General features: G+C 45.0%; 1 protein-coding gene across 2 annotated transcripts in view; it reads right to left on the reverse strand.

Moving 5' to 3' along the window:
- The window catches only part of LOC144608181 (repressor of RNA polymerase III transcription MAF1 homolog), a 32,421-nt gene extending 17,508 nt beyond the window's left edge, over positions 1 to 14,913 (reverse strand). For both annotated transcript variants that reach the window (XR_013549179.1, XM_078425699.1), the window contains exons 1-2: positions 14,588 to 14,913; positions 8,575 to 8,716 (exon numbers count right to left, since the gene is read on the reverse strand). Coding sequence is in view for 1 of the 2 variants with exons in the window: in XM_078425699.1 (XP_078281825.1) it covers positions 8,575 to 8,657 (83 nt within the window). In the remaining variant the exon portion in view is untranslated. The remainder of the gene's footprint in view (positions 1 to 8,574; positions 8,717 to 14,587) is intronic.
- Between the last annotated feature and the right edge of the window lie 432 nt (positions 14,914 to 15,345).

Genomic DNA, 15,345 nt, shown 5'->3' on the forward strand with positions numbered 1-15,345 from the left:
TGGGTGATCAAGTTACCAAATCAGCCTGTCATGCAACTGTTCACTATCCTTTATACCACACACAAGTTCCATAGACTGACAACAACCCATATCTCTTCAATCGTTGAGGAAGTAGATTTGGGTTCTACACATCCACTGTCACACAATGGCAACAATGCACAGCAATTACTCAGAGGCTACTCTAGCAGAATCTCTGAAACCAAGAACTAACGTTGCAGGTTCTTGGGAAAACCTACACCTCTGGATTTGTCCATACTGCCCAATTCAACATCATCGCCCTTGAAATTTATGTTGTTTTATGACAATTTTGGTGCAGAGTTCTTTAATGGTTAAAAGGTTTAGCAATCCTGACATACAAAACTGAAAAAGAGAGGCATCAAGCAGAATTAAGTTTTAAAACCAAATAATTAATCCAGATACAAAAACCTGGAGTAACTCAGCATTACTCCATCTTTGTGTCTTTCTTCGGTTTAATCCAGCATCTGCAATTCCTTCCTGCACAATCAATCCAGATACTGTAATTTAATCTCTTTCAAAACTACAATCACTTAATTGCAATGATCTGGATTTTAAAAAGTGATTCAAAACAGCAGAGTCAGGGAAGTCTCCAGCCTCTGCTAATAATACTATTTGGCAAAGCCATCCAAACAACTCCACATGGTGCTAATCACTGGACAAGGACAGAATGTTCCCCTCTCCTAATTATTTCAATGCAACAACTTAATGACCTTTTCAAATGAGCCCTGATTATTTTCAAACCCATGTCTTAATATTAATACACATTGACCAAACATTGCTGAAGAAACTCAGCAGATCAGGCAGCATCTGCAGAGGGAAACCTCCAGTCAGGAAACGTCTTCAGCCAGAGCTGGCAGACCTATGGTTTCTGCCTGCTCCAATCCCAGTGAACTTATTTTCAAATATATATATTTTTTATCCACCCCTCCTCCCCCTCCCCCCTCCCCCTTGAGACCTTCACACATTCTCCAATACTTCAATAACTTTCAATTCCTAGGCCCCCCCTGGCCTCACCTTATCCATAGATGTCCAGACCCCAACAGGAATACTTCAGAATCCTCTGGCTCTTCCTTGAGCCGAGATCTGATCAGTTCCCCTCAACTAACTCTCCTCCACATGGCAGAACTTGTCCTCGCCCTTAATTTCTGTCAACTTGAAGGTGTAGCCATGGGCATTCACACGAGCCCCAGCTATGCTGGTCTTCATTGATTGCATTGAATACTCATTGATCCAAATGTATGCAGGCAATATTCCCCAACTCTGTTTAGTTTATTGTCACATGTACAGAGGTACAGTGAAATGCTTTTGTTGCATGCTATCTAGTCAGCAGAAAGACAATACATGATTACAATCAAGCCATTTACATAGATACATAAGGGAATAACATTTAGTGCAAGGTAAAGCCAACAAAGTCCGATCCAGAATAGTCCGAGGATAACCAAAGAGGTAGACCCTCAGCATTGCCCTCTGGTTGTGGTAGGATGATTCAGTTGCCTGTTAACAGCTGGAAGAAACTGTCCATGAATCCGGAGGTGTGAGTTTCTCCACTAGTGACAATTGCATTGGAGTTGCCTCCTGCACCCAATCAGAACACATTGATTTCAACTTGAAATCACTGAAGGTGTGCCTACCAGGGACATCGTCTGTCCGTTCCCTCTACAAATGCTACCTGACCCACCAAGTTCCTCCAGCACTGTTTTGCTCAAGAAGCCAGCATCTACAGTTTGCATTATTAGCAGCACAGCTTAACCAAAAGCCAGAAATCTACATCTAGCTCAGTCTGAAGGAGGCTCTTGACCCAAAACATCACCTATTCATTTTTCCAGAGATACTGACTGACCTACTCCAGATTTTTGTGTATATCTTCATAGATCTACATACATTTGTGACAAACTTAATTTAATATTGGGGGAATGTTTAGAATTGAGGCAATTTTGTTGTAATGACACAGTGATGGTCATGCGTGGAATGCTGCATGGGAAAGTGTGGAAGCAGTTACAATAGCAATATTTAAGAGGTATTTGGACAAGCACATGAACAGGAAGGGGATAAAGGACAAGGATCACATGCAGGCAGATGTTATTAGCTTATATTTGCATCATGTCAGCACACGTTTTGTGGGCTAAAGGGCCTGTTCCGATGCTGTACTGTTCTGTATACTCTCAAACACTACCAGGAGGCATCCCACTTTTGACAAGTCAATAGACAATAGGTGCAGGAAGCGGCCATTCGGCTCCTCGAGCCAGCACCACCATTCAATGTGATCATGGCTGATCATTCCCAGTCAGTACCCCATTCCTGCCTTCTCCCCATACCCCCCGACTCCGCTATCCTTAAGAGCTCTATCTAGCTCTCTCTTGAATGCATTCAGAGAATTGGCCTCCACTGCCTTCCGAGGCAGTGAATTCCACACATTTACAACTCTCTGACTGAAAAAGTTTTTCCTCATCCCCATTCTAAATGGCCTACCCCTTATTTATTAAACTATGGCCCCTGGTTCTGGACTCCCCCAACATTGGGAACATGTTTCTTGCCTCTAACGTGTCCAACCCCGTAATAATCTTATATGTTTCGATAAGATCCCCTCTCATCTTTCTAAATTCCTGTCTGCATAGTCACAGCTTAAGGTCACAAACTGCTACGAGCAACCAGCAGGAACAGCTGGAATGCAGCTGCAGGTAGGTTGAGGAACGAGGCAATTTAAAAAAAGTCTGCTGCAAGTGTTTATAGAGAAACAGGTCAATCACACCGATTGCTCAATGCAGAGTCCATGCAAACAGGGTTTAATGGGAAGGAAATCAATTGATAGTTGGCAGACTTCCAAGTGTAACCCAAATCTACCTGTCAAATCAAAAACCAAATGCATACAAACACCAATTCTTCAGAAAGCCAATGCTTGGCCCTCTGCCTGAGGCATTATTACCATTTACAATTCACATTATGAAACCTGACCTTGACTGCTTACAGAAACTATTTCTATTAATGGAGCTCTTCATGCACCGAGCAACAAGCAGGAGTGACGTCAATGCTAATAAGGTCCAAAGCCAATGAGCAGCGAGGGAAAACACAGCTGCTGGCACCATGCAATACCATTTCTTGTAATCAACAGCAGCAGACAGCTGATCAGCCCAACCACACACTACAGCCAACATGCTCCACCAACACAAAACACTGTTGCTGCAAGCTCTCCTTGCACGACACACCCATTTAAAAGTATGCCATGGTCTAGTTATGTTGTGCCTTTCCAGATATGCACATTGCTTTCTGCCTACTGCCATTCAAGGTTGCTTCTACAGTGTAGACGTTTCTACTGTTCAGCACCACAAGAAACTGTTGCTTCAGCCTACTGCACCAAACCATGCCACAACGCAACCAGCACTTCAGGCTAGACCCCAAGATAACTTACAACAACTCCACCTCACCTGTTCCTCTTTACAGTCAAACAGCACAGCAACACTCTTTGGACTAACTTGCCCACACCAACAGAGTTGCCCCATCTACGATAGTCCCACCTGCCACATCCCTCCATCGATGTAGCGGTCTTTTAAATATTATTGTGTCTGCCTCCACCTCCTGTGGAGGCTTGTTCCCTATACCCACCACCCTGTGTGTGGAAAATGTCCCTCGAGTTACTATTAAATGTTTCCCCTCACCTTAAACCCATGTCTTTTGGTTCATGATATTCTGCCACCAAAATTTTTCCATAAGCAGAGGACATTCTGTCAAAACTCATACGAACCAACATTCCAGTCGGAAGAAAAACCAACTGCTAGAAATATTCAGCTGGTCTGATGAGAGGTTTGAAATATTTATACATGCTGGCCGATCGATTGAGTATTTCTAGCATCTACAACAGTGTCACTCCCAACAGGACAGTGTGCAGCTACTATGCCATGTAATCCATTCCAAGTTCTGGACTTCCAACCCTCAAGCCCTAGTACTTGTTCACACCAGACTTGCAAAACGATCATCATAAAATTGCAGATAGACAAAATGCTGGATTAACTCAGCGGGACAGGCAGCATTTCTGGAGAGAAGGGATGGGCAACGTTTCGGGTCGAGACCCTTCTTCAGCCTGAATGGCAACTTCACTGGTGTGGTATGAAAGAGTTTCCAGTAGCTTTTCCCCACTCTACTTCCTTAGTCCTGCTTCATTCAACCCAAGTAATCTCCAAATTTAATACAACAGTTAATGGAAGCACAGACTTTGAATATTTAAGACAAGGACAGACAGTTTGTCAGGGCAAGGCATGAAATGTTTATCACTGGTAAGCAAGAATGCCGAGACAGCTTAAAATTAACCACAGATCTTGCAGAAGTGACAGAGCAGGTTTGAGGAGCTGGTTTCAAATTATTGTTTACACCGTTTTGCAGCCAAACTTCATCCCAGTTTTCAATTATCCTACTCCCAATCCCAGGTTGGTGTCCAGCTCCTATGCATTTGCAGCTTACATACAACCAGTTGCATCACCGAATACAAATAATGGGAATGCTCTGGGAATGTAACCACTCAGCACAAGCCAGCTGAAGCACAGTCCAGATGACCGAGAAACTCCATTAAAATCTACTATAATCTACTATAATCATTATTCCACCTACAGCGCTGGAAAATATCCAAGAGTACTTGATGCAAAGGCTTTAATGGTCAGGACATTGAGTGCATGAGACTATACTTGAACATTGTGTGCAGTTCTTGTCACCCAGCGACAGGATGCAAGTCATTAAGCTGGGAAGGGTGCAGAAAAGATTCACAAGGGTATTACTGGTTGAGGGTTGAGATACAAGATGGGCTTTAGCTTTCTGTCCCTGGAGCAAAGGGGTGACTTTAAGAGCCGTACAAAATCATGGTAAATAGTCTATCTTTTCCCCCCCCAAGGGTAGCGGAGTCCAAAACTAGAGCGTATGGGTGAGAGAGAGTAGAAGATTTAAAGGGTGAATAATGCATATATGGAACAAGCTGACAGGAACCAAGAGAAGCAGGAACAATTGCATTTAAGACACTTGGACAAGTTCATTGATAGACAGTTTAGTGATATGGCCAAACGTAGACAAATGGGCCCAGCTCAGGAAAGCACCTTGGTCAGCACAGATAAAGGGATGATTTTTGTGCTGTACAAGTCTTATGATTAAGTGGGGTGGCAAGAATTGTTAAAGTTAACATTTTGCAGCATGGGCCAGCTTGAGGTTTCTGCGGATATGCACAAACTGAGTGAGCAAGATAGAATACCACGAGAGAAAAATGTGAAGTCATCCACTTTGGTGTACAACAGAAAAGCAGTGCTGCCATTCAGACGGAACTGGGTGCACAAGTCACAAATAATAAAATGCTATTAGGAAGGAAAATACTGCATCAGCCTTTATTACAAAATGGGATGAGCACAAAAGGAAGTTGCACCAGATAGCGCACTCCTACTTGTATGTAGTAATTTCCCTCCAGTTTCACTATGACCAAGTGTGAACCACTTTCTGGAAGTAGCTTGCATTAAATCTTTCTTGGTACTGGTCAGAATAGTAATTCACAACAATTATTCCCCATTTGAAAGGACAAAGTAGGCTATTCAGTCCATCATGACTGCTTTTGCAAAGATTTACCACAAGTTTCTCCCCCGTTATCCTTTGTTAGAACCAGCTTTGACCCACCCTTCTTGTCAATGCAACCTAGTTCATAAACAGACATCTTAAATGCAAAGATGTTGTTGCCAAGATTGGAGAAGTTAAACCAAGCTGTTCAAGAATGGAAGACTACATCCGGCCTTGACTTAATGTTCAGTGATGAAGAGATTACACGGTCGGAAAGACAATTGCTCTTAAAATGTTTGTCCTAAAGTTGAAGACAATCAGGAAGAACCTCAGAAAGATCAAAGGAACCCTTTCACCTAAAGATAGACACAAAGGTAACTCAGCGGGACAGGAAGCATCTCTGGAGAGAAGGAATGGGTGACATTTTGAGTCGAGACCCTTCTTCAGATGGACCGTATGCTAAAAAATGGACTATTTCAGGGTTAGATTTCTCTGGAATAAGATTTAGAGAAAGGCAGGCGAGTCACAGCTACAATGCAAATCAACAACACAGGCAAGGGCTGAATAATTTCAGCTTGTTTCTGTATCCAGCTGTCACTGGAATTGTTTTAAACAATCACACCCAGTAAAACAGTGAAACGGTGCAATTGGAAGGCAGCAAGATCACATACAAATGAGTACATTATTCAATAATGCAGCTTCACATAGCACAGTTTAGAGAACAGTAGCAAGAAAGCACATTTCCTTTCTAGTCACAAAATGCTGGAGTAACTCAGCAGGACTCCAGCATTTTGTGAATAAATACCTTCGATTTGTACCAGCATCGGCAGTTATTTTCTTGCATTTCCTTTCTAGAACTGAAATAGAAACCACACCAAATACCCACATGTATTTATAGCTCTTTAACAGGTCTGATCATTTTTGCTACCACACAGCTGCACGAACTGCATGAACAGTATAAAATGACCAAGAAACTTCCTTTCAATTCAAATTTCAAGGACACAAAAAAATAACAGTCACATCAGCAGAATATCATTTGTATTTGGATAAAAGAGGAAAGAGTGCAGAGAAAACCTATGAGGAAGCTGCCAGGACTTGAGGGCCTGAGCTATAGAGAGAGGTTGGGCAGGCTAGGACTTTATTCCTTGGTGTGTAGGACTGAGGTGCATGAAATCATGAGGGGAAATGGATAGGGTCAATGCACCTTTTACCCAGGGTGCTGGAATCAAGAACTAGACAACATAGGGATGAGAGGGAGATTTAATAGGAACCAAAGGGGCAAGTTTTTCCAGAGAGGATATATGGGACGAGCAACCAGGAGGTAGCGAGTCAGGTACAAAATCATTTAAACTGGTCCATGGATAGGAAGGTTTAGAGGATATGGGCTAAACATGATTACATGGGACTATCTTAGATGGGGCATCTCAGTCAGCATGGACAAGTTGGCACAAATTACCCATTTCTTTGTTGTCTGACTAAGATTAATTAATGCAAATAAAATAGTTTACGTCTTGTCGGACTTTAGCAAGGCAATTTCAGTTTCACAGCAAATGACTGCCTGTATTTACAGCTTGTTTTTATTTTCCCTTTCAGTTTCATTTCCTGAAAGATTAACACTAAAGAACCATACCACATGCCTGCTTCTGTAATAAGTTTTGCTCAGTACTACTCCACTCAAGGTCACACGTCATACTCAAACCACAATAGTCAGTGGAGATGCTGTACAAGTGGGAAGAAAGCAAAATACTGCCCTACTCCTAACATTTGTTCACTGATGTCCCACAGCCCTGAATGTCATCACCCACACCAGGAAATGACTTGTGTTAAGGTCTCCGGCGAGGCAAATTCAAGACAGGGTGTTAATTCACTCCCAGAATCATTTTAAAATTTCTAACTTTGTTCTTTAGATGGAGCAAGTTGTCCGAGTGAAGCACTAATATGGTCACTGGAAATTCAACCAGAATACCACATGTAAACAAAACCCATTTGACAGAGGGGATGGAAACTAAACTCAACTGTTGGCCAGAGAGCCCAATATCAGCAGGGAAGTTGTCAGAATCTACTTAGCAAGTGTACCAAGATACTTAGAGATATATAATGGTCTGGATGGAGTCAACATGGAATTATGAAAAGGAATCCATGTTTTTAAGTTCAACATTGTAACTAGGAGAGTAGATAAGAGAGCAAGTAATGGTGGATGTGGTTACATTGACCAACGTCTCCCTCGTAGTTCCAGAAATTATCTCAATTTCAAGACAACTAAGTGAAGTGATTAATGACATTAAATAAGTTAACTCAAATCTCATCATTGCTCAGTGAATCTTTTAACAAACCAAGGAACAGTGCTAAACGTCAACGTTAGTACAAATTACTGCAGTTACTTCTGCCATTTTTAGCTTTTTGAGTAGATACAACAGGGAAACAGGCCGTTTAGCCCACCAATTCCACACCGACCATTGATCACCTGTTCATACTAGTTCTATGTCATCCCACTTTCACATCCACTCCCTATACATTTGGAGATATTTAAAAAAATAACTAATTAACCAACAAACCCACACAACTTTGGAATATGGAAGGAGACCAGAGCCCCCAGAGGAAACCCACACGGTCAATGGTACAATGGTCCTTTTTTTGTCATACATACTAAGGTACAGTAACATTCATTTGTATACAGTTCAGTACAAGTATCACTGTACAGTGAGACTGTATAGAGTCGCCAGCTTTGGCACCGTTTTGAGTCCCAGTTTGTAAGTGCAGAGTTCTTGGCTTGACCATGTCACAGGGAGAATGTGCAAACTCCACAGACAGCACCCAAGGTCAGGATAAAACCCAGGTCCGATGCAGTGAGACAGTATCTCTACCAGCCACAAAACAGCATCACACGTTTCTTGTGGGTTTTAACACTGTAAATAATGCTCTGCCATTAATTACAACCCTTCCACCTTCCCCAATTCAAACCAAAGCACTTAAGTGACTTTAACATATCTCAATTGATTGCAAGCAGACAATCAGAAAGCGATTGGTATTACTCACCGGCCTATTATGCGAGAGTCGCCGGTTTCTATGGTGAGCTGAGAGTTGATAGCCTCAAAACTAGTATTTTCCAACAGCTTCATCGTGGAAGACTCGACTTACTGCAGCTATGGGTCACTGAAGCAGGACTCTAGATTGGATGCTATGAAATGGAGGAGATATAGTAAATTTATCATCAAAATTAACATCAACCTTATCTGTAGCACTAAAATATAGCTACAGCCAGATTACATGCATGTTGTCACACTTTATTTGACAAAGTTGGCTGGCATAGCTTAGATCACATGGGGCAAGCAGCAAATTAGCTTGAACATAGGAGACTGTGGGTGGTGGCAGGTAGTTTTACAGACTGTAGGCTTATAAACAAGTGGTGTCACAGGGATCAGTGCCTGGTTCACTGATGTTATTAACATTAATTTTTCCTAGCATTTAGGTGTCATGGTCAGTAAATTTTTTAAGAACACTAAAATCGGTGGTATAGCAGGCAGTGAAATTTTGATAAGACAAACCAGGGCAGAACGTATTGCGAATGGGAGGGTGCCACGCAGTGTTGCAGAACAGAGATTAATTTGATGAAAGTGGCAATACAGGTAGATAGAGCGAGGAAGTCGTGAAGCACACCTTCTCTCAGTCCGCACAATGGGGACAGAACCTGGGAAACCATTATGCAGTAAATAAGATGTTGTCAAGGGCACATTTAGAGGATTGTACACAGTTCTGGTCACTCTGCTACAGGAAGAATGTCATTGAACTGGAAAGGATGTAAAGAAAACTGAGGTTGATACTGGGTCTGGAAGGTTTGAGTTAAACAGAGGGGTTAGATGGACAGGACTTTTCTATCCTCCACTGTAGTGTGCGAGGCTGAGGGGCAACTTTGTAAAATGAGCGGCAAAGACAAGGTAAGTAGCAAGTCTTTGCCCCAAGGTAGGGGAATCTGACTCTAAAGGCATAGATTTAAGGTGAGGGATGTAAAAATTTAAAAAGGTCCCCAAGAGGAAACTTTACCCCCTCCAAACGGTGAAGTGCATACCTGGAATGATCCTGCAGAGAATGGGGTACAGGCAGGTACGATTATGACATTAAAAAACCTTTGGACAGATACATAGATAGGAAAGGTTAAAAGTTGTGGGCCAGGCACAAGTGGGATTGGCCGAGTTAGGCAAATTAGAGTCAATCCATTGAGAAAAATTATCTCACGTTGTTCTACCCATATTATTAGCGATCTTATTATTTTGTCCTTGACCACAAGGACTTTAAAGCCCCAGTATATGGCCCATAAATTGTGTAACTGCTATTAACCATGCCTCTGACCCGAATATTTTCCACAATTCCTTGTCACATTTTACCTTTCAGTTTACAGGACAAGGACTGTAGGAAGGGAAGCCCAACACTGTACTCTTGCTGCAGAATGTATTGTGTACAAAATGCCGTGCAGTTATTACCTTGAGTCTACCTTGAACCTGCAACCTCTTATCAAGGTATTTATACTGTTCACAATTAATTCAGCCAAGAATTTTACTACTAAACTTAAAAGCAAGTACAAATAACAGATTACATATTCACATTAAGCATGTCTTCAACGAGATCACTTGACAAGGCCCCCATGGTAGGTGGATCCAGAAGATTAAGATGCATGGAAACCACAGTAACTTTGGTCGTTTGATTGAGAACTGGCTTATTCATAGAAGACAGGGCAGGCTAGTGGTGGAACGGTTCTGATCGGAGGTCTGTGATCAGTGGAGTTCTGCCAAGATCCATGTGGGAAGGTACTACAGATGCTGGTTTAAACCGAAGATAGACAAAAAGCTGGAGTAACTCAGCGGGACAGGCCGCATCTCTGGAGAGAAGGAGTGGGTGACGTTCGGGCCGGGACCCGTCTTCAGTCTGAAGAAGCGTCTCGACCTGAAACGTCACCCATTTCTTCTCTCTAGAGATGCTGCCTGTCCCGCTGAGTTACTCCAGCTTTTTGTGCCTATCTTCCACATAATTGCCTCCTTCACCCTTGAGCAGTCGTACCTTCTCCCAGGTTACCCCCTTGTTTCTCATGTACAAGAAGCCTTGTGATTCTTTAATCCAACAAGCCAATGACATTTCATGACCCCTTTGGCCCCAAGTGCCTACTAGAGTTCTTTCCCGCTTGATTTATATCCATTCAACCCACTAAAAAGTTACATTGGAAATTGACATGCATTAAAAGGAGTCTTGAAAAACAGCCTTTGGTTAAAAAAAAAATCAACATCCTATGTGTCAGAGATCATTGTTTGTCAAGAACTCAGCTGCTAATTAAACCGTGGGTGGCCACCGAAACGCCCAGCGATCTCTTCTACTGACACTTGTGAAATGATACTTAAACAATGTAACATACAGCCGCAATTATTCTTGCACTAACAAAAACACAGCTATTAAAAACCTTCAAAAACTGTGCTAACCTTCAAACATAACATGCTAACTTGAAACTCTAACCACTAACCCCCTTTACACTATTGACAATTATTTTTAATAACAGGTTTCTCAGCTATCCATTCCAGGTAGACCAGAAGAACCTGTAGAAGAATCAGGAAGTCATGTTGCAGCTTTATAAATCTTTGGCTAGGCTACATTTGGAGTATTGTGTGCAGTTCTGCTTGCCCCGTTACAGGAAGGCTGTGGAGGCATTGGAGAGGATGCAGATGAGGTTTACCAGAAAGCTATCTGGACTAGAATATATTAGCTACAAGGAGAGATTGGACAGACTGGGACTGTTGTCCCTGGAGACCTGATAGAAATTTATAAAATAAGAGGCTTTGATGGCTTAGATGGTCAGAACATTTTTCCCAGGGTGGAAACGTCAAAAACTAGAGAGCATAGCTTTAAGGTGAAGGGACAAAGTGTGAAGGTGATTTGTGAAACGTATTTTTATAAGAACTGAGTGGCAGATGTCAGGAACACAGCCGAGGTGGTGATGGCAGCAAATACGATAGTGGCCTTTCAGAGACCTTTAGACAGGTATGCAGGGAATGGAGGGGTGTGGATCATGTGCAGACACAAGGGATTAGTTAAATTTGGCATCATGTGCAGCACACAGACATCATAGGCTAAAGAGCCTGTTCCGTACTAAAAGCAATAGCACCAACAACCTTCAATCTGACATCTAGTTTCTGCCTCGGAGGAAGCAGGGAGATGGAGGAAAGGGACAAGTCTTTGATTATAAACACAAATGCTGGAGTAACTCAGCAGGTTAGGAAGCATCTCTGGAGAAAAGGAATAGGTGGATGCTTTGGATCGAGACCTTTCCTCAGACTGTACCTTTTCAAACCTCTACCTTCCCTCTTCCCTGACTCAAAGAACAAATCAATGAAATGTATGAAAGAGCAAATCAAAGCTAGCAGCGGTGACTATGGAAAGGTGGAGCCCACAAGGATCCATTGTTGGCTGTGGAAAGGTGATAACGAGCAGATACAAACAATGACACTACACACGACGACAGTGAAACTAGTAGGACAGAGAGCGAGGGAATACAAGAATTACTTGAAATTAAAGAAATCAATATTCATACCACATTGATGCAAGCAAATACAATAGTCTTTGATTATGTTGGTTGTTCTCCTGAGGCCGCATGAAGTGTAGACGGGGTCGATGGTGAGGAGTTTGATCTGTGTAATGGACTAGGCTGCATCCACAATTTCTGTGGTCTTGGGATGGGCTGTTTCCAGATCAAGCTGTGATGTAATCTGAAAGCATGTCTTCTATGGTGCATCGTGTGCTTTCTATGATTTTATATTACTATTATATTAATTTCAAGTATTATTACTCCAACTCCAATTTACCCTACCCTATACTCTAGACACAGGTGCTTTATCCTTACTGTAGCTCCTGCCAGCAATACTGCTAATAAATCCCAGTGAAGACAAGAGACGGCAGATGCTAGAACCTTGAGCAAAAAATAATAAAACAGCGTTGGAGGTACTCAGTAGGTCAGGCAACATCTGTGGATAGATGGCATTTCAAGTCAGGACCCATCTTCAGATACATAAAATAATGGGGAAAAGAAAGGTGGGTGAGACAAAGCCTGGGAACTAATCGGTGTAGGCACAGGAACAGCAGAAGCTGGAATCTCGTCCAAACAAAAAGATTTGATGTTGGAGGAACTCATCAGCATACATGGAGGGTAGTGATAGGTGGATACAGGCAAGGGATGTAATTGGCAGATAGGTGGAGTGACAAAGGCGTGTCAGATAAGGAAAGAAGGGGATGGAGATGCAAAAGGCAGAATGAGGAATATAGACAATGGGACAAGGGGAAAGATGGGGATGAAGGAGAAATTGAGGGGCTCTTGGATGGGAAGTGAATGAGGAAAAAAAGAACCTCAGTTATTCTCCAACTGCAATTATATTCTACACTCTCCCCTTTGATCTATCTACTAGAGTTTGAAGTGACTGTTTATACAGTAAATCTGATCAATAGTACACAAAACAAAGCTTTTCACTGTACCCAAGTGCACGCAACAAAAATAAATCTAAGCCATTCCTGCCAACAGTATTAAAGACTCCATTACAGCCAGTGTTTAATTATCATATGCACCAGGACTCAAACCATGAAATTCATATTTGATGCAGTTTTTCAGGCACAGCATCAACCTTTGATGGGGCAACTTTTTTTTCCACAGAAGGTGGTGGGTGCATGATACAACCTGCCAGAGGAGGTAGTTGAATAGGTACTATAACATTTAAAAGGGTATTTGGACAGGTACAAGGACAGGAAAGGTTTAAAGGGACATGGGTCAAATATGGGCAGGGGACGACGACGAATGTAGATGGTCAGCATGGACAAATGAAAAAGTGCTGGAGCACCTCAGCAGATCAGGCAGCATCTTTAGACCAGGCTGAAGAAGAGTCTCGACCCAAAACATCACCCATTCCTTCTCTCCAGAGATGCTGCTTGTCCCGCTGAGTTACACCAGATTTTTGTGTTTTTGCGTGTACATTCTGCTGAATGTAGACACAAAGGCTTCCCTTTCTATTGGGGGGGGGGGGGGGTAGTCGTTTGCAGGTCTGTCTAGGTGCTTATCCGTTGCAACCTTGAGATTACAACTGCTCTTTGTCACTATGTTTAACAGGCAAGTCCTATATTATGGCAGAAAGGCCCTTTTCCATGCCATATGACTCCACGACTGAAATAAATATGCAATATCACACTAAATAATCCTCCACCTCCCGCTCTCCCCCCCCCACCTCCTCCACCTCCCTCCTCCACCTCCCTCTCTCCCCCTCCTCCTCCCTCTCTCCCCTCCTCCACCTCCCTCACCCCCTCCTCCACCCCCTCCCCTACCCCCTCCCCTACCCCCTCCCTCTCCCCCTCTCCTCCACCTCCCTCTCTCCTCCACCTCCCTCCTTCCTCCACCTCCCCTCCTCCTCCACCTCCCCTCCTCCTCCACCTCCCTCTCCTCTCCCCTCCTCCTCCCTCACCTCCCTCTCCCCTCCACCACCTCCCTCTCCCCTCCTCCACCTCCCTCTCCCCTCCTCCACCTCCCTCTCCCCTCCACCTCCCTCTCCCCCTCCTCCACCTCCCTCTCTCCCCCTCCTCCACCCTCTACCCCCTCCTCCGTCACCTCCCTCGCCGTCACCTCCCTCCCCCCTCCTCCACCTCCCTCTCTCCCCCCCCTCTCCTCCACCCTCTCCCCCTCCTCCCCCCCTCCTCCCCCCCTCCCCTCCACCCCCCCCTCCTCTCCAACCCCCCCCTCCTCCACCTCCCCCTCCTCCCTCTCCCCCTCCCTCACCCCCCTCCATCTCCCTCACCCCCCTCCATCTCCCTCTCCTCCACCCTCTACCCCCCTCCTCCACCCTCTACCCCCCTCCTCCACCCTCTACCCCCCTCCTCCACCCTCTACCCCCCTCCTCCACCCCCCTCCTCCCTCTCCCCCCTCCTCCCTTTCCCCCCTCCTCCTTCTCCCCGCCCCCACTCAACCCAGGACCAGGCGAGGCCCTCCCCCCTCTCCCTCTCCCCTCCCCGCGGATCGGCCGGGCTCCCCGCTCACCTCAGGCCCAAGCCAAGCGGGTGTCGGCGAGGCCCCGGCGCCGGGTAGCGCGGCGGCGGCCGCCGTTGCTCTGGGACTGCTAGTAGTCGGCGGGTTCGGGCGGAGTCGCGGGGCGGCCGGGGTCACCATCACCGCCCGCCGTCCCTCACACATCGGCCCGTCGTCGTCTGCTGTCGTCTGCTGCCGGTGCTGCTGCCCTCGCTCGCTCGCTCGCCTGCCTCCCTCCGCTCGCCCCTTTAACCGATAATCCTGCCCGCCGACAACGAAAGGTCGTGAAACTGAAGCTGCTCGCGCCGCTGCCGCTCCCGTCCCTCCCGCGCGCCCAACCGCCGCCGCCTCTCAAACACAAAGCGCCCGCCCACCGCACCCATTGGCCGCTCCCGCAAGGACCCGCCCCCACGCCCTCCTCTCACTGGACAGCACCGCCGCCCATCACTCGCGAAGCTCCCTTATGCCCGATACTGATTGGTTGCCGCAACCGCCAATCATGACGTACGGGCAGATTGACACGGCAACCACCAATCGAGGCCTAGTCCCGCCCCCGCATGCACATCCCAGAGCGGCGATTGGCTGCTCAACCTTGTTGTCAACACTAAAACCTTATACCTTGACCTCATTCTCTCCAGAGTAATTTCTCCAGAGAGTTTTCTTGTTCGCATGAAGCTGATCATTAGTATTAGAAACCAGGGACAGCAGATGACAGAGTGCACTGTATACATGGCAAGTTCAAGGGTTTCAAGGTCAGTTTATTGTCACAT

The sequence above is a fragment of the Rhinoraja longicauda genome, chromosome 2, assembly GCF_053455715.1.
Source record: "Rhinoraja longicauda isolate Sanriku21f chromosome 2, sRhiLon1.1, whole genome shotgun sequence".
NCBI classification, from domain to species: domain Eukaryota; kingdom Metazoa; phylum Chordata; class Chondrichthyes; order Rajiformes; family Arhynchobatidae; genus Rhinoraja; species Rhinoraja longicauda.